The 22,698-nt window shown below is 37.1% G+C and overlaps 3 protein-coding genes across 3 annotated transcripts; all 3 read right to left on the reverse strand.

Annotated features, from left to right (window-relative positions):
• Positions 1–29: 29 nt before the first annotated feature.
• Positions 30–4,542, reverse strand: LOC106407361 (myosin heavy chain, cardiac muscle isoform-like). Its single transcript, XM_048735200.1, has 4 exons — positions 1,744–4,542; positions 1,069–1,644; positions 812–972; positions 30–725 (listed from the first exon to the last, which is right to left on the reverse strand). The coding sequence occupies exons 1-4, from the start codon at positions 4,127–4,129 to the stop codon at positions 282–284; spliced, it is 3,567 nt and encodes a 1,188-aa protein (XP_048591157.1). The 5' UTR covers positions 4,130–4,542; the 3' UTR covers positions 30–281.
• A 5,267-nt stretch (positions 4,543–9,809) lies between these two features.
• Positions 9,810–17,169, reverse strand: LOC106382236 (protein HASTY 1). The gene is made up of 22 exons (XM_013822230.3): positions 16,890–17,169; positions 16,355–16,456; positions 15,768–15,911; positions 15,596–15,676; positions 15,442–15,511; positions 15,131–15,201; positions 14,893–15,056; positions 14,736–14,807; positions 14,411–14,648; positions 14,027–14,089; positions 13,640–13,927; positions 13,446–13,559; positions 13,219–13,345; positions 12,953–13,122; positions 12,736–12,837; positions 12,139–12,242; positions 11,774–12,059; positions 11,439–11,680; positions 10,811–11,314; positions 10,440–10,734; positions 10,172–10,355; positions 9,810–10,081 (listed from the first exon to the last, which is right to left on the reverse strand). The coding sequence occupies exons 1-22, from the start codon at positions 17,001–17,003 to the stop codon at positions 10,002–10,004; spliced, it is 3,615 nt and encodes a 1,204-aa protein (XP_013677684.3). The 5' UTR covers positions 17,004–17,169; the 3' UTR covers positions 9,810–10,001.
• A 753-nt stretch (positions 17,170–17,922) lies between these two features.
• LOC106382235 (probable serine/threonine-protein kinase At1g54610) lies at positions 17,923–21,180 on the reverse strand. Its single transcript, XM_048735201.1, has 8 exons — positions 20,917–21,180; positions 20,336–20,735; positions 19,976–20,260; positions 19,584–19,901; positions 19,257–19,493; positions 18,628–18,728; positions 18,432–18,552; positions 17,923–18,361 (listed from the first exon to the last, which is right to left on the reverse strand). Exons 2-8 carry the CDS (start codon positions 20,690–20,692, stop codon positions 18,083–18,085), a joined length of 1,698 nt encoding a protein of 565 aa, XP_048591158.1. The 5' UTR covers positions 20,693–20,735; positions 20,917–21,180; the 3' UTR covers positions 17,923–18,082.
• Between the last annotated feature and the right edge of the window lie 1,518 nt (positions 21,181–22,698).

The raw sequence follows: 22,698 nt of genomic DNA on the forward strand, positions 1-22,698 counted from the left end.
AACTTGAAAAAAAACAACGATTGTTAAAATAGCATAAGAAAATGATTTTGATTAGAGAAACTCAAATACTGTTGAGCGTATTCTGAAATAAAAGAGTTTTTCTCCTCTGCATTTTTTTTTTTACACAGTGACCAGAGAGATTAGGAGATAAGATGGTGGAGCTGTTACACATAACCTACACGTATTATTAGATTCCATACCAAAAAGACAACTTACTTCTTTGTTACTTCCTACTATTTTTCTAGATAAGCTTTATGGCTTTGGTCCTGAGATGGAACACACTAGAATCTGCCATAACCTTGTGATGGATTGAAGCAAGGTCTTATCACCGGTCTAGGGCCTCCTCCAGGATCCACCCTCAGACGTTTACTACCAGCGTGGAAGGCAGTTGAACCGCCAGCTTGGTGTGTTTCCACGTCTACGACCTCTGGATTTGGCGCTGCACCGGAGCTTGTTGGAAGGAAAGGGAACGAGGTATGAGTGGTAATGTATGAGTTGTGAATGACTGTGTGCGCAGCCTGCATATGAAACCGTGGAAGCATCTGCGTTGATTGAACAGGGGCAGATGATGAGGAGGCAACAACATGTTGGTTCTGATTCGGAATTTCACGTGGAACCATGAATTTGAGGATAAGATCCATAGGTAGATCAATTTTCAGCTTGAAGTCTTCAGTGATTTCAATTATCTCTCTCATTTTAGCAGCAGCATCTCGATTAGCTTCAGCCTATAAGCAGCCAACATGGTTTTAAACATCAATGACGATGAAATTAAACAGTTTACCAAGGGAGGAACATGAGCAAAAGCTTTAACCTGTGATTCAAGTCTTCTCTTGTCGTTGACAGAGCGTTTAAGATTCATGACCTCTTGCTTCAAGATAACCAGGGGAGAAAAGCTGCTCTTCACGTTGAAGAAAAGCATAAACCGCACTGCCGGAATATATTGGGCTTTGATTAGGAGCTCATTAACAAAATCTGCGCAGAGATAAACGAGAAAAAAAAAATACTTTGTTAGTCTCTTCTGTGCACAGGAGGAAGTGAACAATAATGTGTTGAAGAAGAACAACTTACTTGGGATGGCAGAGGTGAGACCAAGAGATCGAAAGAGTTTTGGAGCATGTTTGAAGTGAGCAACATGCTTGGCAAAATGTAAAGTTTCATTTTGACTAGTTTGTTTTGCCAATCCAAACGCCACAATGAATTGCAGAAAGGCCCATGCCTCGAGCTGAGACTTAAGACCACTAGCTCCCATCATCGAGCTCCATTGATGTGCCACCTTGGTTGCATCTACCTGTAGCTCAAGGTCGGTAGAGCGTACCACACGTGTCAGCTCCTCCAAAAGTGGAACCAATGTCTTAACCATAGGGTCTGCTAAACTCAATTCCCCTCTCTCACGAGCACCCGTGAGTGCCTCCTCAACAGAAGTTAGAACAAACCTGCCTGGATCTTTGAACATTGGAAGTTCAGTAGATACTTCATTAGGTGAAAAGGAAGGTGTGCCTACAATGTCTCTAAGAGCATCTTCACTAGCCACAGGAGATGATGCTATGTTTTCTTGGACATTCAAGGAGCGAGAATCACTGCTGTTGCTGATTGGTGCTTCAGGGGCCTGTTCAGGCTTCTCTTCCAATGAAATCACATTGTTGCCTGTTATAGAAAAAACTTCAGTAAGCATTACAAGACTATAATAGAATTTAAATGTATAATTTATAGAGCTTAACTGTAACGTAAGAGTGAAAGACATACCAGGTGCTGAAGCTGTTATTCCAAGAGCTTCGCATAGACTAGGAGCATATTTGCAAAGAAAGGCGTCATCTAAAAGATTCTTAACTTGGTCGGCATCAAATGTGTATGCCACACTGAATGCAGCAAGAAAGTGAAGAAAGCCCATAACTTCCACTGGATTTTCTACCTTAATCAGAGTTGTGTTCTTACATTCCATGGTAAATGTAAAAGCTTCTCCTTGTACTTCATTTTTGGGTTTTGCTGACATATCCATTAAGCATTCGAGCAAGCAGATGCTACTCCTAACAAGGTTTGGATCAAGATTTGTTTCTGCCATCCTTTGCTGAGCGGAGTAAAACCCTCGTATAGTTTCTAGCACAAGCCTTGACGGGTCAGCAGATACCTTTAGAGAATGCAAAACCTCAAGGTGAAGCTGAGGACACTTCTTCAGATGCCCGCGTAATAGCAACTGCAAAGTTTTCTCGTCTCTTACATTGGCGTCTCGTACCAAGTCAACATGCTGATCCGAGGTGCCTTGTTGACAAAAGCTGGACAGTTGCTTTGCTCTCTGCTCAATTTCCTTCAAAGATTTAGCCAACTTCTGTTCTGTAGATTTCAGTTGCTGATCTTTTTTGTCGGCCCTTTCCTCACGAGCATCAAGCTCCTTCTCCTTTAGTTCAAATCCTTTCTCACGTTCCACCAACGATGCTTTCAATCTGACTTTCTCCTCCTCTTTAGATTGCAAGTCTTTCAAGCTGCCTTTGATCTTCTTCTTGACAGAATGAAGATCGCGTTCTTTTGATTTGAGCTGAGTAGTAAGGTCAGTAATTGAGCTTTGAACCTGATCACGATGTTTCCTCTTAGCTTCCAACTCACCTGAGCATTCTCTGACCGCTTTGTTGATTCCACAAACCTCTTCTTGTTTCAGCTTGAGTTGTCTGGTAAGTTCCTCAATGGAGTCATTCAGATGCTGTATTTTCTTCTCTCCTTCCTCAACTTGTTTATTTCTCTGAGTGAGTACTGATTCTAAAGACTTTAACTCCTTCTCTTTGATATCCAGGTGTTGGAGGAGCTCTCTATATGCATCATTCACAGTGATACGTTCCATTTTCGTTGACTCATGCTCAGTAATGCATCTTTCTAGATCTCCAAGATGTACTTTAGCTTTTTCCAACGTCTCTGTTAATACATCTTGTTGTTTCTCTTTAGAAGATAGTTCTTCATTGTGTTCCTCAATCAATGAGCTGATTGATTCCAAATACGCACTCCTTTCCTCAATACGCTTTTGAATGTCCTCCAACTCCTTGGCTTTAGATTCCGTCTTTTGGCAAGTCTCCTCCATGTCATTATTAAGGCATATGACGCTCTGTTCCCTCAAGTCAATATCAAGACTCAGTAATTCCAACTCTTTCTCTTTAGAGGCAAGCTCCGAGGACCGTGTATCAAGCATCTTCTGCTGGGAGTCTAGTTTCTCTTCCACCGATTCAAGCTGCTTCCCACATTCCGTAATTTTATCAAGAACCGCTCTAAGATCCTTCCGCTTCCTCTTTATCTCCTCCTCTAATTCTCTACTGCGAGTTTGAGTCGTTTCTAAATGCTTCTTCTCAGCGCTGACCTCAACACGATGCCTCTCAAGATCAGCTTCCACCTGTCCCAACTGTCCCCGCTTCAAATCAAGCTCACATTGAGTCTTTATTAGATCTTCCGACCGTGTCTGAAGCAGCTTCTCACATTCCACCATTTTTTTCTGAACCAGGGTGAGATCTTCAGTCTCTCTCTCTACTTTCTCATCCAATTCTCTCCTGAGAGTTTGAGTTCTTCCCAAACGCTCCATCTCTGCACTGACATCAGCACGATACCTCTCGAGATCAGTCTCCATTTGTGCCAACTCTTTACCTTTCGAACCAAGCTCAGCTTGAGTCTTACTCAACGCTTCCAACACCTCATTAACCTCACTCTCCTTTGACATTTTCTCTACCGTACACTCCTCCACCAGTTTCTTAACCTGAGATACTCTCGCTTCCTCTGCACTGAACTCCTCTCGAGAAACCTCCACCTGATTCCTAACAAACTCAAGCTCCTCCCTCTTTGCTTCAATCTCCACCCTAAACCCATCAGATTTCACCTCCAACTCAACAGCCACAGCTTCCGCAGCCTCTACCGCTTTACCCCTTTCTTCAAGCGCAAAGCTTTGATCTTGCAACTCCTTCTCCTTCAACTTCAACTCCCTGAACCTCTTCTCCACTTTCTCTTCAGCGGAATTGAGATAATCTGATAAATCTCTCCACAGAACGCTGAAGAGAAGTATATCGGAAGAATGAGAATGAACCTTGTCCAATTGTTTAGCGATATTGTCTTTCTTCACACCGCAGAGATTCAAATAGTTCTCCTCCTTAATCTCTTCCATCGTATACTACAATTTCTTCAACTCCAAGGAAGAGTTTCCCAAAATGGTAAGAAAAAAAAATCCAAACCCTAACAACCCTTCAAGCAAAATCTCTCCCCAGTTCCTAAATACAGAAATGGAAGAACCCTAACCCTAAAAGACGCAACCTTTTTCCGAAGTTTCCGTGTGGAGAGACAGTACAGTGAAGGGTTTAGCCAAAAAAAGAAAGAAAGTTAGGAACTTTTCGCCGGAGAAAGCCAACAATTAGAAGAGAAATGATTCACAATCGAGAAGTATTAAAGACGATAAGCGAAGGAGAGAGTGAAAAGGAAGAGTCTTTTGTAAGTTGCACGACGATGATGAGCATTAACGAAGGTATGTCATCTTCCTTCTTTTACAGTTTTTGGTAGAGAACGGAAACGATCACATTAATTAATTAATCTCTCTGCTATTTATTTTATCGGTTCGAGTTCTGCTTAACCAAACTGGCGAAATCAGGTTTTAATCAACTAAACCGGTAGCAGTTAACCATTTTCCGATCAGTATAGCGATTAATTTATGAGAATTACTCAACACATTTATTAATTTATTTTTATCTGACATGTCATGTGGGATATACAATCATGGAATGCTGCCTTTTCTAATGTCAAATCAGTCTGTGTCAAAATTCAATATATATTATCAACGCCAAGAAAATTGCCGACTTTTGACAATATACATTGCATTTACATTTACAATGTAACGATATCTAAACTCTTTTACATATAAATGACTTGATTTTCTTTTTCCTGTTAGGAGGTGTCAACGCAGATCAAGAAAAGACCAGAGCATCAACCAATAGTGATATGACATGTCAGCATGCTCACGTTAACTAGTCTGAGAACTGTTTCGTTTGAACTTTTAAAGGTTGATGAATGGTGAACGTCCATTTTCCTTTATTTATTCCCTACTTCTTATATCTAATGATCTTTAAAAACGTGTATTGAATATGGTTTTAAGAGCTCGTATAAATAGAAAGAAAACTTACAAAAGTATTGTACGAAAACATTACTTTAAATCCAATGATCTATTTTATGTAGGAAAATGTATAGCTCTAGAGCTAAAAAGTGTACGTAGATGATATTAGTAGAGAGAATGTTTTCTTTTTGACGAAAGTAGAGAGAATGTTTGGCTGAAGAATACAAAGCACAAGCTTATATTAATGTGGACATTTATATTAATGTATCATATAATATGTCTTTTTTGCTTGAATATTAAATAATATTGTCTAGAACTAGTTCACACATTTTTGTCTAAATGAAATTTCTGTAGTAAATATGTATGAATTTACAGTTACAAAAGCAATATGTATGAATTTAGCTTTCCTCATGTTTTTCACATTTTTGACTTATTTAAGCCATATGGTTTCAATGTTCATAGCAACGTTATAGTCTTCATCTTCACATATAGCTAGCATTCTTCTCCACTGCCATCATCAAATACATAACCCCAAAGAATATAGTATTTAAAGAAAGAAAAACAATTTACTAAAAAGAAAACTTAAAATGAGGAAACGATGCAAATTATTGGCTCATGACAGAATGTGGCATTTACATAAAAAGTGAAAAATCCAAGAGACATATCACTTGCATGCATTTGACCTATTTGGCTTTCAAGTAAATTGGATTATTAATTTATTTATTTATTTCTCTTTTGAATACAAACTTTCTGGCACTGTTAACACATGCATAGTTCATGTACTGTTTCTATTATTCTGTTACTAATCTACTTATATATAAAAATTTAAAATTTCAAAATAAAATAGAATAAAGAGCTGCTGACAATAAAAAAGGCCCTAGAATAAATGTCTTGTACATGTAAACTAGAAAGGCCCATTTGCACATAAATAAAATCACTGCGGCCAGGAGGTAACCTAATCTTCATCCCTAATTTTCATTGCTTGGTGTCTAAGATAGAGGTCAATCATAGTCTTCACAGAGGTACGAGTAATCTTGACACAAACAAATGTATTGTTTTATTCCAACTTACAAAGTTACAACAACACAAATACTAAATATGCATCAATTATAACACTTTTCAAAGTTTTTTTTATCCTAGGGACAGCTCTATGTCCTTACAAACAATAATACAAACAAAAAATTATACAGAACTGATAATTTAAATCACATTTTCCTACAAAAGCTTATGTTTATTCTTTTTCTTCCACATTTTTCTCTCAAACTCCACGGAGACCAGGAGGGTCTCTCTCAGTTGGAGAGCTAGAGACAAAGGGGCCAAAGCCACGGCCTCCAAAGACAGGTCTCATGAAGGACTAGAAGGAGTCATCAAACTGTCTCCAGCAGTAATGCACTGTTTTAGTGGGCCGTGTCAAGAAGCCACGTATAGTTGCATCTTAAAGTTGATTTTCTCGCTTTGATTCTTCTTGGCTAAGTTAGGGAGAAACGATAAGGGAAAGACAAAAGCTGCTCTTCCAAGCATGAGCAAAGCTATTAAGATAGAGCTCACTGCGAATGATGTTCCAAGGCTGTCTCTCACTATTCTCCACTTGTCAATGTCCAATGCATCCATTCCCACATACAAGAAAATAAATGTATCCGCAAGAAACGACAATGTTCCAAAGGTATGCCTGTGTCATTAATTAAAAAAATGAGCTACAAAGTGTTTTTGAACAAAAGGTGGTGAAAACTTGAGATTTCAATACTTGGTAGTGATTCTTGTGCTCTCTGTTACGTTGTGCCAAGTGTAATGAGACATCACAATCCCACAGAAGAACACAGTGAGCATACCACTCGAGTCGAATAGCTGCAAGTGACATCATGCCGATGTTGCACATGACATCATGCCGATGAACAAAGTGTTTTTGAACAAAAGGTGGTGAAAACAGCTGAAACACTTTAGACATGGTTTACCGAAAAAAATGAAGCTCAAAAGAGTAAATCCATGAAAATGACAAAGCAGGACCACCAACTTGCACGTGACATCATGCCGATGTTCTCTCTTTTTAAAATAAACACACGGATCAGTACAAAAAGTCGATGTATGACATCTAGAACCAAGTCGCGCATGTTTTAAAAATTAAATCTGGTGTAAAGTTTTGTTTTGTATCTTTTTATGTAACTTTCAATAGGTAAAACTCGTGCTACCAAGCACATGGGTTCGTTCATATACAATTTAACAGAATCATCCTCTATAGCACACAACCTAAAAATTAACTGTATTGACGGTGAACAATTAACAAAGTATCAGTCCAACATTAATGGATGCCCTAAGCAAATTTTTAACAACTTCAAGCTGAATATCATTTAATAAAAAGTCGTGATGCTGTATCTACGGTTAGACAATCCAAATCTTTAAATAAATAAATCTAAACTCCATTATATCAGCAAACACAACAATGAGAAAAATTTAACGACTTGCCTCGAATGTAGAAGACTACTGATGAATTTAAGCATGCTCTGGCAAAGAAGCAATGATCAAACATCACAGAGTAATTTGTTTCATTTAAGTTTGATTTCCGTTTATTCACAACACGGAAACTTTGTATTGTATAAATTATTAAATTTATTATCAAGAATGAACTATTTTTTATTTATTTAATAAAATATTCATAAATTAAATAAATAATATATAAAAAGAATAATGGATCAAAAGGAGATAAATATAAATTTAAGAAGGAAAGAAGGTTCCATTATCCTATGGGATTAATTAAAGCATAAAACATATTTCAAATATGATTTTGAACCTAATAATTTATGTATATATACACACAATAGAAGGATTGACTCATTAACAAAATTACAGAAGGTGTAAGCTATTCACCATCAAGGAGAAAGAAGCAAAACAATGGTCTGTTGTACGTTGTAAGTGGATCGGTGTTTTTTTGTGTGTGTGGGTGTACATGTGTGTGTTTTCGATGACTATTTGATATCTAATTGATATAATAACTCATAAATTTTTATTGAAATTGAATGGCAGGTCATGGAAGCAAATATTGTACGTGATCATGCACACACTCATCATCTCGTCCTGTATTGCAGCCTTCTTGTACATTAAACACAAGAAGATCCCGTTGGATCGATACCAGTACACTCCGCGATGGTTTATCTTAGGCTTATACATCAATACGGCCTGTGCAGCAGTCGTGATACCCCGGTATCGGGATCCGGATTCAGATTCGGATTCGGATTCCTCACAGGACGACCGCCCATATGAACGTGAACCCTTGGGTTTAGATTTCTACTTAGCCGAATGTATAAGTCATGGCTTCGGGCTGGCTCTCGTTGTCTTTCTCCTTTATATTATTTCTCCCAGGCTCGCACTTTGTGTTGGAATACCCGCTGCAGTGTACTTCATAGCCGCTATAGTTTGCGTCTGTCGTCTCCCTCCGGATGATTTGCAATCAAACCAACGTAGTCGTCTACCACTGTAGCCCTTTTTGTTGATACAGCTTTTTCTTTGGGTTTCTTTATATAAATCAAATAAGATTCTACAATGGTTTCTTTATATAATTTTTTTTTTGTTTTAGTCAAATCAGATTAGTATAAATATTTTTGAGTTCTTTGCCAATTTTTTTCCAGAATATATGACTAAACCTACAATTCTAGACAATATACATTTACATGATCCTTATAATATTAAATTCGTTTTCAATATAATATTATTAAGGTATATTAGGGAGTGTTATCCTAATCATTATTTTCTTATTCAATAAATTTCAGATAATGATGTAAAAAAGGTTTCAAATAATAGTAAAAAATTAAATTCATGACTCATCAGTTTAAATCATTAAAAACATGACAAATATATAAAAAAAATTACTAAAGCCATAGAGAGCATGACAAATCAGCAAATTCAATTATCAAATAATAGTATAGATTACATAAAAACTTTATAAACTAATTCAGTTATATTAATGATTGATGAAGGTAATTTTATTAAGTTAATTGTATAAGAATGTTAGTCAATATTATCTTTAACATTTGATTATATTCGATCATAATTTTACTAAAATAATTTGTTAATACAATTCAATTTTGTACAAGTATTATCAAAATTGTACAATGAAGTTTTTATGTAATCTATACTATTATCTCTTGCCCGTAGTTATAACATTTTCAAAAAAAACAATTATGTCGAATAATAAGTCTGTTTATAAAATCTGGTTAAAATACATGAAGTTTTAAGATTGTGCACAACTTTTAAAAAACTTGTCTTTTATCTTAAAAATATCATTAAAATATAAATTAAAAGTTATTTAATCAATCACAAAACAGAAAACAAAATATCACTGGTTGCACAGTTTTTTGATAAAATAAAAAAATGAATTGATATATGAAAACATCATATATTTTGAAACATCAAAACTCCTTTAAACATCATCTGTTTTGAAACGGAGGAAGTACTATTTTTAATTTTTATGCTTAGACTAATTTGGTGTGTACTTATTTTTTAGTAGATAACTCCCATTTATCAGATTTTTTTTTAAATTAATTTGGTATTTCTTGTGTTTAGCGAATTAGATCTTGAAGGAGTGAAAATAGTGGTTTGATCAAAGAAAAAAAGAGTGTTTCAAAAAAATAGTGAAAATAGATATAATCTTGATAGGATAACTCTACGCACAACACCAAAGTTTTATCGACTTAGCTATCTTTATAAATCATGGACTTGTCTAAAATTGTGTAAATGGCATGCTCTAGAAAAGTAGCATTAGATAGCAAGTTTGATATAGAAAACCTCGTTCATGCATCATAACCTTAAGGAAACAACTCCTTCAATGTATCTGATTACCAACTGTGCGCCAAAAATAGCTGCTTCTTGTTGCCTCTCCAAAAACCTTCTTTCTTTAATAATTTACAATCTTTTTAACTTCATACTACAATGATTTTTTTTTTCCTCACAAAACACTCGCCAGCCCGATTGTTTCCCCTTCGTCTTCTTTAGCTTCAGAAGTACTTGCTGGTCCGCGAGTCCTTACTACAGCGGCAGGGAAAAGTTTTTTTTGAAACGTCAAAAAGTTGAGGATTGATATGAAACTTGGTGTATGAGAGAGTTAGGGAGGCTTACAAGTGACGTTGGTGATGACATTCATGGTTTTCTGTGCAGCAAGTGCTCTTAAGTTGTTCCCTGTACCTAACAGCAACAAGCTCCTCATGAGTTGCTTCTGCTCTTTGGGACTTGGAGTTTTCCCCATAGCTTCTTCGAAAGCACGCAAGTCGTTGGGTGTAAGACAAGGAAGTGAAAGCAAAACCTGATACCACGATCAAACAGAGATACTCTTAGAGTCAGCTTTTACAATGGTTAATTGATCTATACAAACAAAGAAAAAACTAACCTGGCGAGGGGCTGGGTCTCTGTCAGAGAGATAAATAACTATTTCACGGCATAGGTTAACTAGATCAGCACTGTTAACGGCATTTGACTCCATGGCCAAGCCTCTAATGACCGCAGAAAACAAATCTTTTGACACAAATTCTCTGAGCTCAACGTTATTTGTCAGGATCGCTAGTAGAACAACCACACCACAGAAGCAACAGACTTTGGTTGTTGTTTCCCCATCTGTCCATGTAAAGACTTCCAAACAGATTTGCAGAGCTGGGAGAGCCACGTTTTTGTGATTCAGGAGGAAGCTGCGAACAAGATACATTATTAACTCTCTTTTCATCCAAAAGTTACCAAGGAAAGAGAGAAGTACAGTATACATACCCAACCATAGAGTTGGATTTGAATGCAAGCAAATCCTTGGGAGAAGACACGTCAATACGTCCCACAGGGCCTGAATGCTCCAGAACAGGAAGCCCGGGGTTTAAACCAGGAGAAGCCATTGTTGAAAGGAGGTTGGCAATCTCCCTAGTTTGATCCCTCAGCAGTTTCTCTTCCATTACTTCAAGTTTCATGTCCGGCCCATTTTGTACACCAAACGAATCTGGAACTTGTGCTCTGCCCTCACGCATAAGACTGGCCCAAGAGGAGCTGATAGCTTTCTGACAATGAATAAATAGTGGGTGCAGGAGAACTTCAAGCCACGTCTCCCACATATCTGCCGGACAAGATTTTACTACATAAACTACAAAGGAATGAATAAGCTGTCGCATGTGCCTGAACTCCATTGACTGTAAGTTCTCCATGAGTGCTACTGCGACATAGTTGGCATCTAGGCATTTGAAGAATGTATCTCCGATTGTTGCTGATAGACCCAACACACAGTATCTGCACATGTAGACAATGTTTGTCACAACACAAAGTTTATTGAAAGTTTAAGATAACCAGGAGAAGGTAAGAAAGATGAAAATGGCCTGCGTAAGGCCAAAAGGAGGTTAATAGATTTGCTTACCCACTGTCTCGAATCCCTTTCAACCAATTTCGCACATCAGATTCGTTTGCCTCAGATTGTCCTTCTTTACCACCATCAAAAGATCCATCAGCATAAACCGACGAGGCTTTTGAAAATTTAGGAATTGCTTCCCCAAGGAGACTGTATCGCTCAACATCAGCCATTGTCATAGCTGCCCTCATCTCTGGGGGTAGTGTTTGATATACTGAGGGAGACCAAAGGGAATGGATAACACGGAGAAGCTACACAAACAAGATAAATGAGTGTTATCATGTTAGTCTTTGTAAAAAAATCCTGACCATGGGTGTCAATGTTTTGAAGGGAGATGTACATACTTTTAGGAGAGGTGGCAACATCCAAGAAAGATGATGAGCCATAGGATGCAAATCTTGACTTGTTACTGAGGTCGTATTCAAGTTGCTTTTTCTATGTCCACTTCTCTTGAGTGCCTTCTCAAAGAATGTAACGGTGTGGAACAAGGACCACATGAAGGGGGTGTTGGAGCACAAACGAACCAGACCCATAGGGTCCGATAGATAGCAATTCTGCCACTCTGATTGGATCCACTGTTGGCTCAATGGCTCCAGCAACCAAGCAAGAACTTCTTGCTGCTGTTGAGCTCTGCAAGAAGATAAGATCTTATCTAAGAACATGATATATCTGATGCTGGATAAATGCAACAAATGAAACTTCATATTACCCTGCTGCAGAAGCCATAACAAGAAATGCTTCACCCAGAATGTTATGCTCCCCACGGAGTAACGTTCCCTCTCTTTGCATATATGCCATTGTATCAGCAATCGACTGTGAAAGCATGAAGTTATAATGAGGGTTAACATGATATTGATCAGATGAGAATGATAATTCCGAACGACAAATGTGAAACAACACAAGAAAATTTGTGCAGTAAGGATGTCCCAATAGACAAATGGTCATGTAAGTCATAGTGCATATGGTTATGAAAGAGCGACTTACACAATATACGTTAACAATTTATAGCACACAAACAAAGTCATAGTCTACTAATCATAAATAGGCGAGATTCACAAAATACATGCATCAACCAACAAGATTTGTTATGTTGCTTTAATTTGAACCAGGTGAATAAACTAGACACCTCTGATTGAAGTTCATGCAAATGAACAATCGGGTAAAAAATTAATCTACACGTGGTCTATATCAGAGCGGACAGGCTTATTAAATCGCAAGGTAACTTTCCAACCTTCAGATCTGAGTAAGTATAGGTGCCTTGTTTTTGTATCTGGTCCCTAAAGTGGAGAGGAGAGATCAGATTTACCTTCATGTGAGGCAGAACACTTTTATCAGCGGTTTTAGCTATACGTATAAAAGACGTGCAAATCTGCAATCTTGCGATTCTTGAAGTACTAGTTGCTGGATCCTGCCAAGGAAAAAAGCGATAAGAAAACTCAATTACTCTTTAACACTAGGCAGTGTATATCGTATACATGTCCATATGTCCATGGATAAATTTCAACACAAAAACAGAAACAAACCTTGACAATGTGTGGAAGAGAGGTAAGCATTTCAAACAATTTGCTGATCACATTTCCAACTGCATCGGGGAAATACTTGAGAAAGGGACCCATTGCATCCAGATAATGCCCGTGCATTTTTATAAGTTCCGGCTCAGTCAATTTCAATGAGAGAAGCTGCTGAAGCAAGCCTGTTCATCAAGTTAACGATTCAAAAATGAATATGAGGATTAGAAAGTGTCAAAATACAGAAACACTGGAAGGATATAAAATATGCTACCACATACCCTCAAATATTCCACGCAATGAAAAATGAACATCAGAACTACCACCGGCAAACTCACTGAATCCATCAAAAACCGTTGCTACAATACAATCAAAAGCCAATTGCTGGCTGTCCAACACTGCCACATCCTGAAATGCACATTTGTAACATGACGAATATTAGAGCTATATAAAAGTTGCATATTGTCAAAAAAACTCAACAGACAAAAAGCAAGTCTCGGGACAAAACCTGAAGAGGCACTGGAGAAGCCAACAGATCTTTGATGAGGGTGATAATCCTTTCAGATATTTTAGTACTGGCAACGAGGGGCTTGTGAGAAGCGATAAACTTGACCAAGTCTAACTGCACCCAAAAAAAAACAAGCTTCTGGTTAATTTGTTGTCTGGGAAATACAATTCAATGCATTTGGTTGGGAAACATACAAGCCTTGATCGGTATTGGCCAAAGTCTCCCTTTCCTTCGAACTCATCACTCCACAGTTCTAAAGGCCCAAGAGAAGGAGCAATTCGAGGAGGGACTTTTTCTTTCTTGAGCATCCGCTGGAAAGATACATCAAGAATTGTGCTAGCAACGTCATCACTAATAAGACCTAAAATCTTTTTCTTTTCGTTATCAACTTGGCTTGAACTTTGCATGCCACCAACTGCTACTCCCTCTGCGCCTGGATTGGCAGCAGCCTTTGGCTTTGTAAGTAGATCCCTCAGTAATGCCTACAAGACAGAACAAAGGAGTTCTAAATGTCTCGGTGGTTTCTATTACTCAATAGATGGTAGGACTGGAAAAGATCGTTGTTGGAGAATTTCACATACCAGCCAGAAGATCATTGCTTCAAAGTGAAGACCCAACTTAAAGTGTTGAAAGAAACCAAGCATCTACAGTCCAAAAAAGGTCAAACAAGTGTTCAAACTAACATATTATAATAGTGCATAATAAAGCAAAGATGCCATAAACCACATAGCAACAGAATGTAGTAAAGTAATTCGACTCAGCTAATTGAGAAACACGATTAAAGATAAGATAACCAGTCTTTACAAAGGTTACTTCAGTATGAGAAATAACCGATTTATGTTATCTAAGGAGTAAGAACATGGCCGTCATGAACTAAAGTGCAGCTACATCCTAGCTGAGCATAATACAGAACTTGAGACTCAACATGTAAATTTAAAAGGTGATTGACACAACGATGTTAGTACCTGTTGAAGGTAGAGAGCCAGTACACCACCATCAGTCGCAATACATTGCAGGTTTGTTGAGCCTAAAGAAACCAAGCTTTCACATATACACTCAGCAAATTCATAATCACTTTCATCGATACCCGAAGTACATGAAGCTGATCTGTATAAGAACTCTGTGGAGACATTCATCAGACTCTGAAACAGACTGCTAATCGCAGCATCGAATTCAGTACCAGAAACATCACTGGGTCTTTTTCTGCAGAAAAGGAAACAAAAAAAAAAAAAAAAATCAAATGTCTACTCTCAATTTAAGGATATCAGGTCAAACAGCGCAGTTGCATACCTTGAGCAGACAAGTTTGAAAAAATCACAAGCATGAAGACGGAAGTCAGGAGAGGAAAGAAGTGCACCGCACCTATCAAAAATTTGGGGATCACGTTTAGCAAGAAATCTAAACATGTAGATGATCTGTACAACATTTTCTGCATGAGTATACTTACCCGTTAATGATTCCATATCTAGAAAGATCTAAAACAGGAGCCCATTCGGCATATGCATTGATGGCATTCAAACAAGCTATGACCACAGCCCCATGCTGTTTTGCTAAGTCAACTTGTTGCCTACTAGCTTCATTCATTGCAGCTCCAAAGTGTCTCTCGAGAAGCTGCATTTTAAGTAGTGCATCAAATAACCGCTACAACAAACAACTAAACATGAGTGGACAAAGTTGTGGCATACATTATACAACAAAGGTAAAATCTCAGGCAAAGATTGAGTAAGTCCCCGCAACAGTAGCCGACGCCTGTCACCTGCAGAGAAAATTTAGCATAAAGTTAGAGAGGGGAACGTTACATGTTAAGGTGACATGTTGTAAAATGCACAACCGAGCTAACAACCGAAAGTGTGCATTTAGAATAAAATACAGTATTTTCAAATATGCATTTTCACAACGCATCAACTATAGCATGAACAAAACTACCACTCTGAAAGAGTGTCAACCCACAGGTAGAAAATGCGAGAACAATTAAAACAACTCCACTCTTAAGTACCTTCCAAGTCCTCATTGTGAACTGTAATATCTTCAGGAAGCCATCTGAGCATCATCGAGACCACTTCAGCCTGGTTTTTAAGATAACTCGTTAACACTTTATATGTCTGCCTTCAAGAAAGGAACAAAATTAAAGAAATGAGAAAGCATTCTACTTGTAATGGGCCCTGTGCAGACAAGGAGGTTAGTGAAGGAAACAACTCCTGCCAAAGATCGGGGCCTTCTCTTCTGACTATCTGTAACATGGAAACATTAGCAATCCACACAAACTGAAAGCAAAAACTAATGATGACTGCAGGGGAAACTTAGATAAATATGAGCTCCTACCTCAGCTACAAGGGCAGCTGACTGACTCTTCAGAGACCATTCCTCAGATGGACTAGCTATCTCTGACATTAAGTCAACAGAGACCTTAGCAAAATCCCTGCGCTCTGAGGGGCTTAATTCTTCCCACCGTAGTCTAACCAGATGCTGCAAAAAAAGAGAAAGATAGCTACATCATAAGGTTGTTATGCTCTTCTTAAAAGCTGCAATGAAATCTCGCGTATAGTCCACTCAAAATTTAAATATTGATATGGTAATCTCATTACAGCATACATAAGGTCATAAAAGTGAGCGTGTCAAGAAAGTTGAAGAAACCTATCAAATTTCAACTTGCTACCCAAATACTTCATAGGCAAAGAGTCTGTGTTATCACATTTTATACGACAATATTTACAAACTAAACCTCCCTCCCAACTAATAAGAAACTAACAATTCATTTTCAATTTTGAACTTCAAAAAAAAGGCAGCAAATGACCTTCAACATAGCATGCATTCTATACCCATACTTTCGCATTAACATCTAAAACTTTCCCACTTGAACTCAGCAACGTCAGTTAATGGGATAACACAGTGATATTCCAAACCAATACCTGTAACATTTTGAAGGCATGCAGACGGATCTCTGAAGAGCATTCCTTCTTCACTAGAAGTAAGGAAACGTGTGCTAGAACCCTGATATCTCCAGATTTAACCTGCAACCATTGCAAGGTAACAGATCACGAATAGCTCAATCAAAAACCAATGCAAAGACACTCATAAAACCCTCAGGCATTTCTTTACAAAATTAAACAACATTAATGCTGTCCAAAACAGTGATAGATGCACCCAATTTAGGTTCAACTAAAACCTCAATCACTAGCAATCAAAACCTTAAATACGCAATCAAAAACACCAAACCCTAAAACCAGAAAAGGTAAAGCAACATCCTTTAATCTCAATCTTGTGTCTAAGGCAGGTGATCGCTAGTAAAATTTAAAACCTTTACGAAGTATATCAAGTTGCAGAAACCTCAGCATTTCAACAAGCAAATCATAACTGAAAACACTTAGACCAGCACACAATCAAATACCCAGACGCAAATCGATTTAAAAAGTGTAAAAAGTTGAAGTTTTTAGGTATACAGACAGATTCGAGGAATGCAACGGCGGCTCTGCGAGCATCGGGAGTGGAGTTATAATCGAGGACGGCGAGAATCGCTTGAGCCACGTTGCTAGCTGTGCTGTTGTTGCTAGCATCCATTGTGAAAGAGAGCTCCTTTTCCCCTTTTTTGAGAAACTCGTCTGAGTACCTTAAGAAGAAGATTCTCCTACGCGTCTTCGACTTCTTTTGAAATTCAACAGCTTGCCAGAGAGAGAATCTGCAATGGTTTTAAAGCTATTTATTATTAATTAGGTGCTAAGCCGACTCAATCTAGCGTTGAAACAAAGTCTCGTTTCCAACTAATTTTATATTTTTAAACCTCAAAATGATATTTATTTATTTTTGTCAAATTTATTACAATAGCTTGTTAATTTTATTTATTTGCAGATAATAAGGAATTATGGTGTATAAAAGAAAAAAAAAACACCACATGTTCTTATTTTTAATTTGAAAAGTACTAACTAAATTCATAAAAATAAAAATTTGTTTTAAAAAATATGTTTGAAGTTCTTATGTAATTTTTATTAGTTAATAATGGTGAATTGTATTTTTTTAAAAAAATTGTATATTTTGAAATTAGTTTGGAATTATGAAAAATTAATAAATACAGGAATAATATATTTATTGGAATATCGTGTATCAGATTCTTTTCTGTCTAAAGAAAAGAAAAAGTTGTTTTTGGTCCAAAATGGAGAAGAAATGCACTAGGAAATGCACATGTTCTTATTTTAATTTGAAAAGTACTAATTGCATTCATAAAAATATACTATTCCCTCTGTTCATAAAAAAATGTTTTTAAAAAATTGTTTTAAAAAACATGTTTGAAGTTTTTATGTAATTTTTATTAGTTAATAATGGTGAATTGTAATTTTTGTAAAACTGTATATTGTGAAATTAGTTTGGAATTATGAAAAATTAATAAATACAGGAATAATACATTTTTAGGAATATCGTGAATCAGGTTCTTTTCTGTCTAAAGAAAAGAAAAGGCTGTTTTTGGTCCAAAATGGAGAAGAAATACACTAGGAAAACGTATTTCTATATTTAATTTCTTAATTCAAAATCAAATGTTATCAAACCACTATAGAATTTAAACAAAACAAAAAAACAATAGTAGAACTAAAATAAAAATTTGCAGCTGAAGAATAAATATTCAGACAACAACAGCTCTCTTTCCATCAAACCTTCACATCCATCCTCATACTACCACCGCCACAGCCACCACTCCTTCGCGTCTCAGCTGCAATATCAGTAAACTCCACTGGCGCTAGAGGGCCAGACCACATCTCGAGAGGCTCATTGGCGTAAGAAGTAAACGAAGTTGAGCTAAAAGGTATCTCAGATGGTTCAAAACGCCTAGACAATCCCATTGGGAAACCGAGCAAACCGTCTTGGTGTGGAGGAGGGAACTTATCACTCTTGCTCTTTGCGTTTGCGTGAGTGATCATACGCATTCTCTGTCAAATGAAAAATATTAGATAATGTTTGAACAAACATGATAAGATAAAAGAAGTAGTGTTCTCTTACATCAATGTTAGACTGAACCTCAGCATTAGCCTCTGGAACCGGCATTGCTCTAACAGCTCGTTCTCGTGGTTTTGTTTTCCTTCTCCCACTCTCGTGTGCGTTTTTACGTTTTTCTCTTATTCTGTTGGCAGAAAGAACTCTCATTCACATGCATCACTCAGACATTCAAGTAAAGTTTGACACTAGAAAAGTATACCTTCTATACTCTTCATCTCGTCTCTTGGCATCGATCTCTTTAGTTGGTGGATACTTGGGGAGATCAAAAGGTTGACACGGAAGAGGATACGTTGTGAAGAACTGTTACAACACACAACATACAAAAAGTTTCAAACTTCGACATTTGATCATCCATTGTAAGCCTGCGATCATTAGCTGAACTGAACCGAAAAGCTCGGTTTTCGGTTCAGTTTAGTTTGAAGGTTCAGTTCAATTCGGCAACTAAAAAACAAATTCGGTTTTCGGTTAGATTCAGTTCGGTAACTGGTTAATTCGGTTTTCTGAAAGAAAAAAAAAACAAAATGTTACCAAATTCAATTTCAAACCGAACTAACCAAAATCTACATCGAAATAATTGAATTTAACAGAAACTTTTTGAATTTTATTCAAGCTAAACCAAAAACCAAAAATTTTGCTAGAAAATTTTGAAACTAAACAAAACCGAACAATATTTCTTTTCAGTCACTTCGGCGAGATTTTGACCTACCCGAACTAACTGAATTTCGAACTAACCAACCCAAACTAACCAAATAAACCGAACCAGCAGACCTAATCCATTGGTTAGCCATTTCCAATCTTTCTTTGCAATGTAAGTTCATAGATACTTACATCACTCATTGATGCAGATGTAGCAGTCTTACGCTCAGCAGGGTCAAGTGCAAGGAGAGTATCCATAAGAGAAACTGCCTCGGGAGAGAAATCTTTATAAACCTCTCTTATGCGCCTCTTATACTGCGGTAAGGGCCTGTGTTGAGCATGTTTACGAGTGGAAGGTAACTTAATCTTCCTCCAATACTCTTCTGAAGGTGATCCACACAGCTTATAGATCCTATGCAGCTGCTCCACCTACAAAACAAAGATTAACATAATCCATGAGAAGAGCTTTAAACTTGAAATGAAAATCAATGTCAGCCTTAAGAGTTAGAGAGCTAAAACCTCGGTTCGACCTGGCATTATCGGTCTACCAGTAAGCAACTCGCCTAAAATGCAACCTGCGCTCCATAGATCAATACCAAAACCATACTCCACAACACCATGAAGAAGCTCTGGCGCTCTGTACCACAATGTAACCACACGGTTTGTCATCTGTTGCCTTCTTCTTGGATCAAAGAACGTTGCAAGACCAAAATCACCAATTTTGAGAACTCCTTCGTCGTCTATAAGAAGGTTTGATCCTTTGATATCACGGTGAAGCACACCTCTGCTGTGACAATGCTCGAGTCCCGAGAGTAATTGTTTCATATAGCATTTCACCTGAAACTCAAAGAGTCAATACATTTTGAAACACTTGAAGAACGGTTTTGTTTTGAAAACGTTATGAAACTAACCTGTTGCTTGGTGAACTTTATGTCAGGGCTAGCGACAAGACCAGGAAGGTCATGGTGCATGTAACGGAACACTAAGTACAAACTGCTTGACATTCTGGAAGTAACCAAACCTTCTAGTTTGATTACATTGGGATGATCTAATCTCCTCAGTATCAGAATCTCTCTAGCCATAAACCTCAAGCTCTCTTTTTCCCTTACATCGCACCGCACTTTCTTTAAGGCTACGATGTTACCTGTTAGCAAGTCTTTCGCTTTGTACACATTGCTATACGTTCCTGATCCAATCTATTCACCACAAAAAGAACAGATTCAATATAACAACAAGCTGCAAAGAAGATGAACAAAGAAGACAGTACTCACTTTCTCAATTTTCTCAAAAGAATCAGCCTTTCTTGGGAGCCAACCGTTAAGAGCTTCTCCACAGATTTCAGATAACCAAGATGGCCAACCTGCAGCGACCTGCTCACCAGTCAGATGCTTTGGCGGATTACTCTTCCTCGGGTCACCGTTACTAGACCTTTTACTTTCCCCTTTTGGCTTTTCATTATCCTCTTTAATCTCATCAACTCTAGCAACAGGAACAACAATACTACTAATGGTCTCAGCTTCAGTGACGGTCTCCTTCACTTCTTTCCGTTCGTACCTAGTGCTGACTTGGTGTATAGACCCAGAAACTGAGTCTGATGAAGAAACGGGTCTTCCTAATACACAACCCATCTCATGAAACTAAGCTTCATTTGCTCAACATGTTCAACAGTAACTGCCATAAACAAAACAAAGCCCACAAATGTAAAGTCAACAGCTTTACCATCTCTGGGACAAAAAGACTTCAACTGGAACCCAGAATTCTCAAAAGGTTTCATATCTGACAGTGACAGATCAGATTAACAATAGAGCAAGTGAAGAACATCCAGTGACATGGGTACAAGAAAGTTCCTTACTTTGTGATGGAAGAGGAGCAGAGCTGGCGACCCAAATGAACAATTTGAACAAGCTAATACAGTTTGGGTTCAGGCAGGAGCGGTGTCAGTTAAAGGAATGTAAGAATCTAAAAGTAGTAACTAAAAACAGAAGTTGAGAGGGTGAAAATGAAGAGGAAGATGTGAATCAGAAGTAATTTGTTTTGAAATAAAGAAAGAGCATTTAGTTAAAGCAAAACAAAAATTAACAATAACGGCTTTGGGGAAAGCGAAGGTAATTGATTGATACACACACAAAAAGACATAAGAGTCAACAGACCAAAACACAAGCCTTCCACTAATTAAGGAGAAAGAAACCAACTTTCAATTCACATATTAGCTATAGTTGTGTGTTAAAATATTAGACATCAAAACCACAACTATCTTTGGTTACACAAAATTTGTTTGAACAATATTTTAAAGATTTTGAAAGTTTCGGATCAAATTTACCTAACTATTAATGTTGTTGTAATATTTAAATTTGTCGTCATGTAATTTTTAAAAGCTTTTTTGTTGTTAAGTTTATTTTGTATTGTTGTCGTCTAAATCTAGTTTTAAAATATTTTAAATCTTATTTTAAAGTTTTTCTAAAATTTATGTGTACAACTTAAATTTATAAAAAAATTGAGACTTTTATGAGATATAATTCTGTAAGGATTAATATGATAAGCGAAAAATATTTAAGAACTATAAAAGTGATGTATAATTGTAGGAAACAAAATGCAAACAAAAATATGAAACTTCAAATTTGAACTTTTAAATAGTAAAATTTCAAATATATAATTTTACTTCTCAAAACTTTAAATTTGAAGTTCTTAAATTTTTTTTTACAAAGCAAAAACTTGTCTTTTAGAGATGCTCTTAATCAATGAAACCACAAAATCAATACATTTTCATCTCACCATTGTGATATAACAAACTAAGTCCCACATTGGAGAATTAGACAAGGAGTGTCTAATATATAAAGAGATGTCCAACTCTAATAGTACGAGGCCTTTTGGGATGGAAACCAAAAGTAAATCCATGCGGGCTTGCCAATTAGGCCCAAAGTGGACAATATCGTACTAATCCGATAATATAGAGTTGGACACTGGATTTTACAATCCCAACAATTGGTATCAGAGCCGGTTGACGAGAAATCTGCAAGAAAGACCGAAATACCCTTTGAGTGATGAATGAGTGATGAATGGGTATCCTATGAGTTAGGAATGAGAGGTGTGTGGCAGAAATCAAGTCAGAAGATTCTGGAAGTCAGTTGTGGAACACGAGATGAATGTGATCCTTAGTTTGAAGGGGAGAATGTGATATAACAAACTAAGTCCCACATTGGAGAATTAGACAAGGAGTGTCTAATATATAAAGAGATGTCCAACTCTAATAGTACGAGGCCTTTTGGGATGGAAACCAAAAGTAAATCCATGCGGGCTTGCCAATTAGGCCCAAAGTGGACAATATCGTACTAATCCGATAATATAGAGTTGGACACTGGATTTTACAATCCCAACAACCATTACCTTAAGATACAGTAATTGGGATTGAGATGGCGTCGTTTATTTTCCATCTCTCCAATCAAAAAAGCCCCAATTATTAAGACTGCATTGTTGACCAAACAGGAGACAAAAAAAGCTAAGAAATCAGTGATACATTCTGTCTTTTTTGAATAAAGCATTTTAGAAACAAAAACATTGGGAACATGTCAAGAACCAAATCAAACGATGCTCTGGAAAAGATATAGAAGCGTCGTAATCACCAACAAAGTACTAA

The sequence above is a fragment of the Brassica napus genome, chromosome A6 (genome assembly GCF_020379485.1).
Source record: "Brassica napus cultivar Da-Ae chromosome A6, Da-Ae, whole genome shotgun sequence".
Lineage (NCBI taxonomy): Eukaryota > Viridiplantae > Streptophyta > Magnoliopsida > Brassicales > Brassicaceae > Brassica > Brassica napus.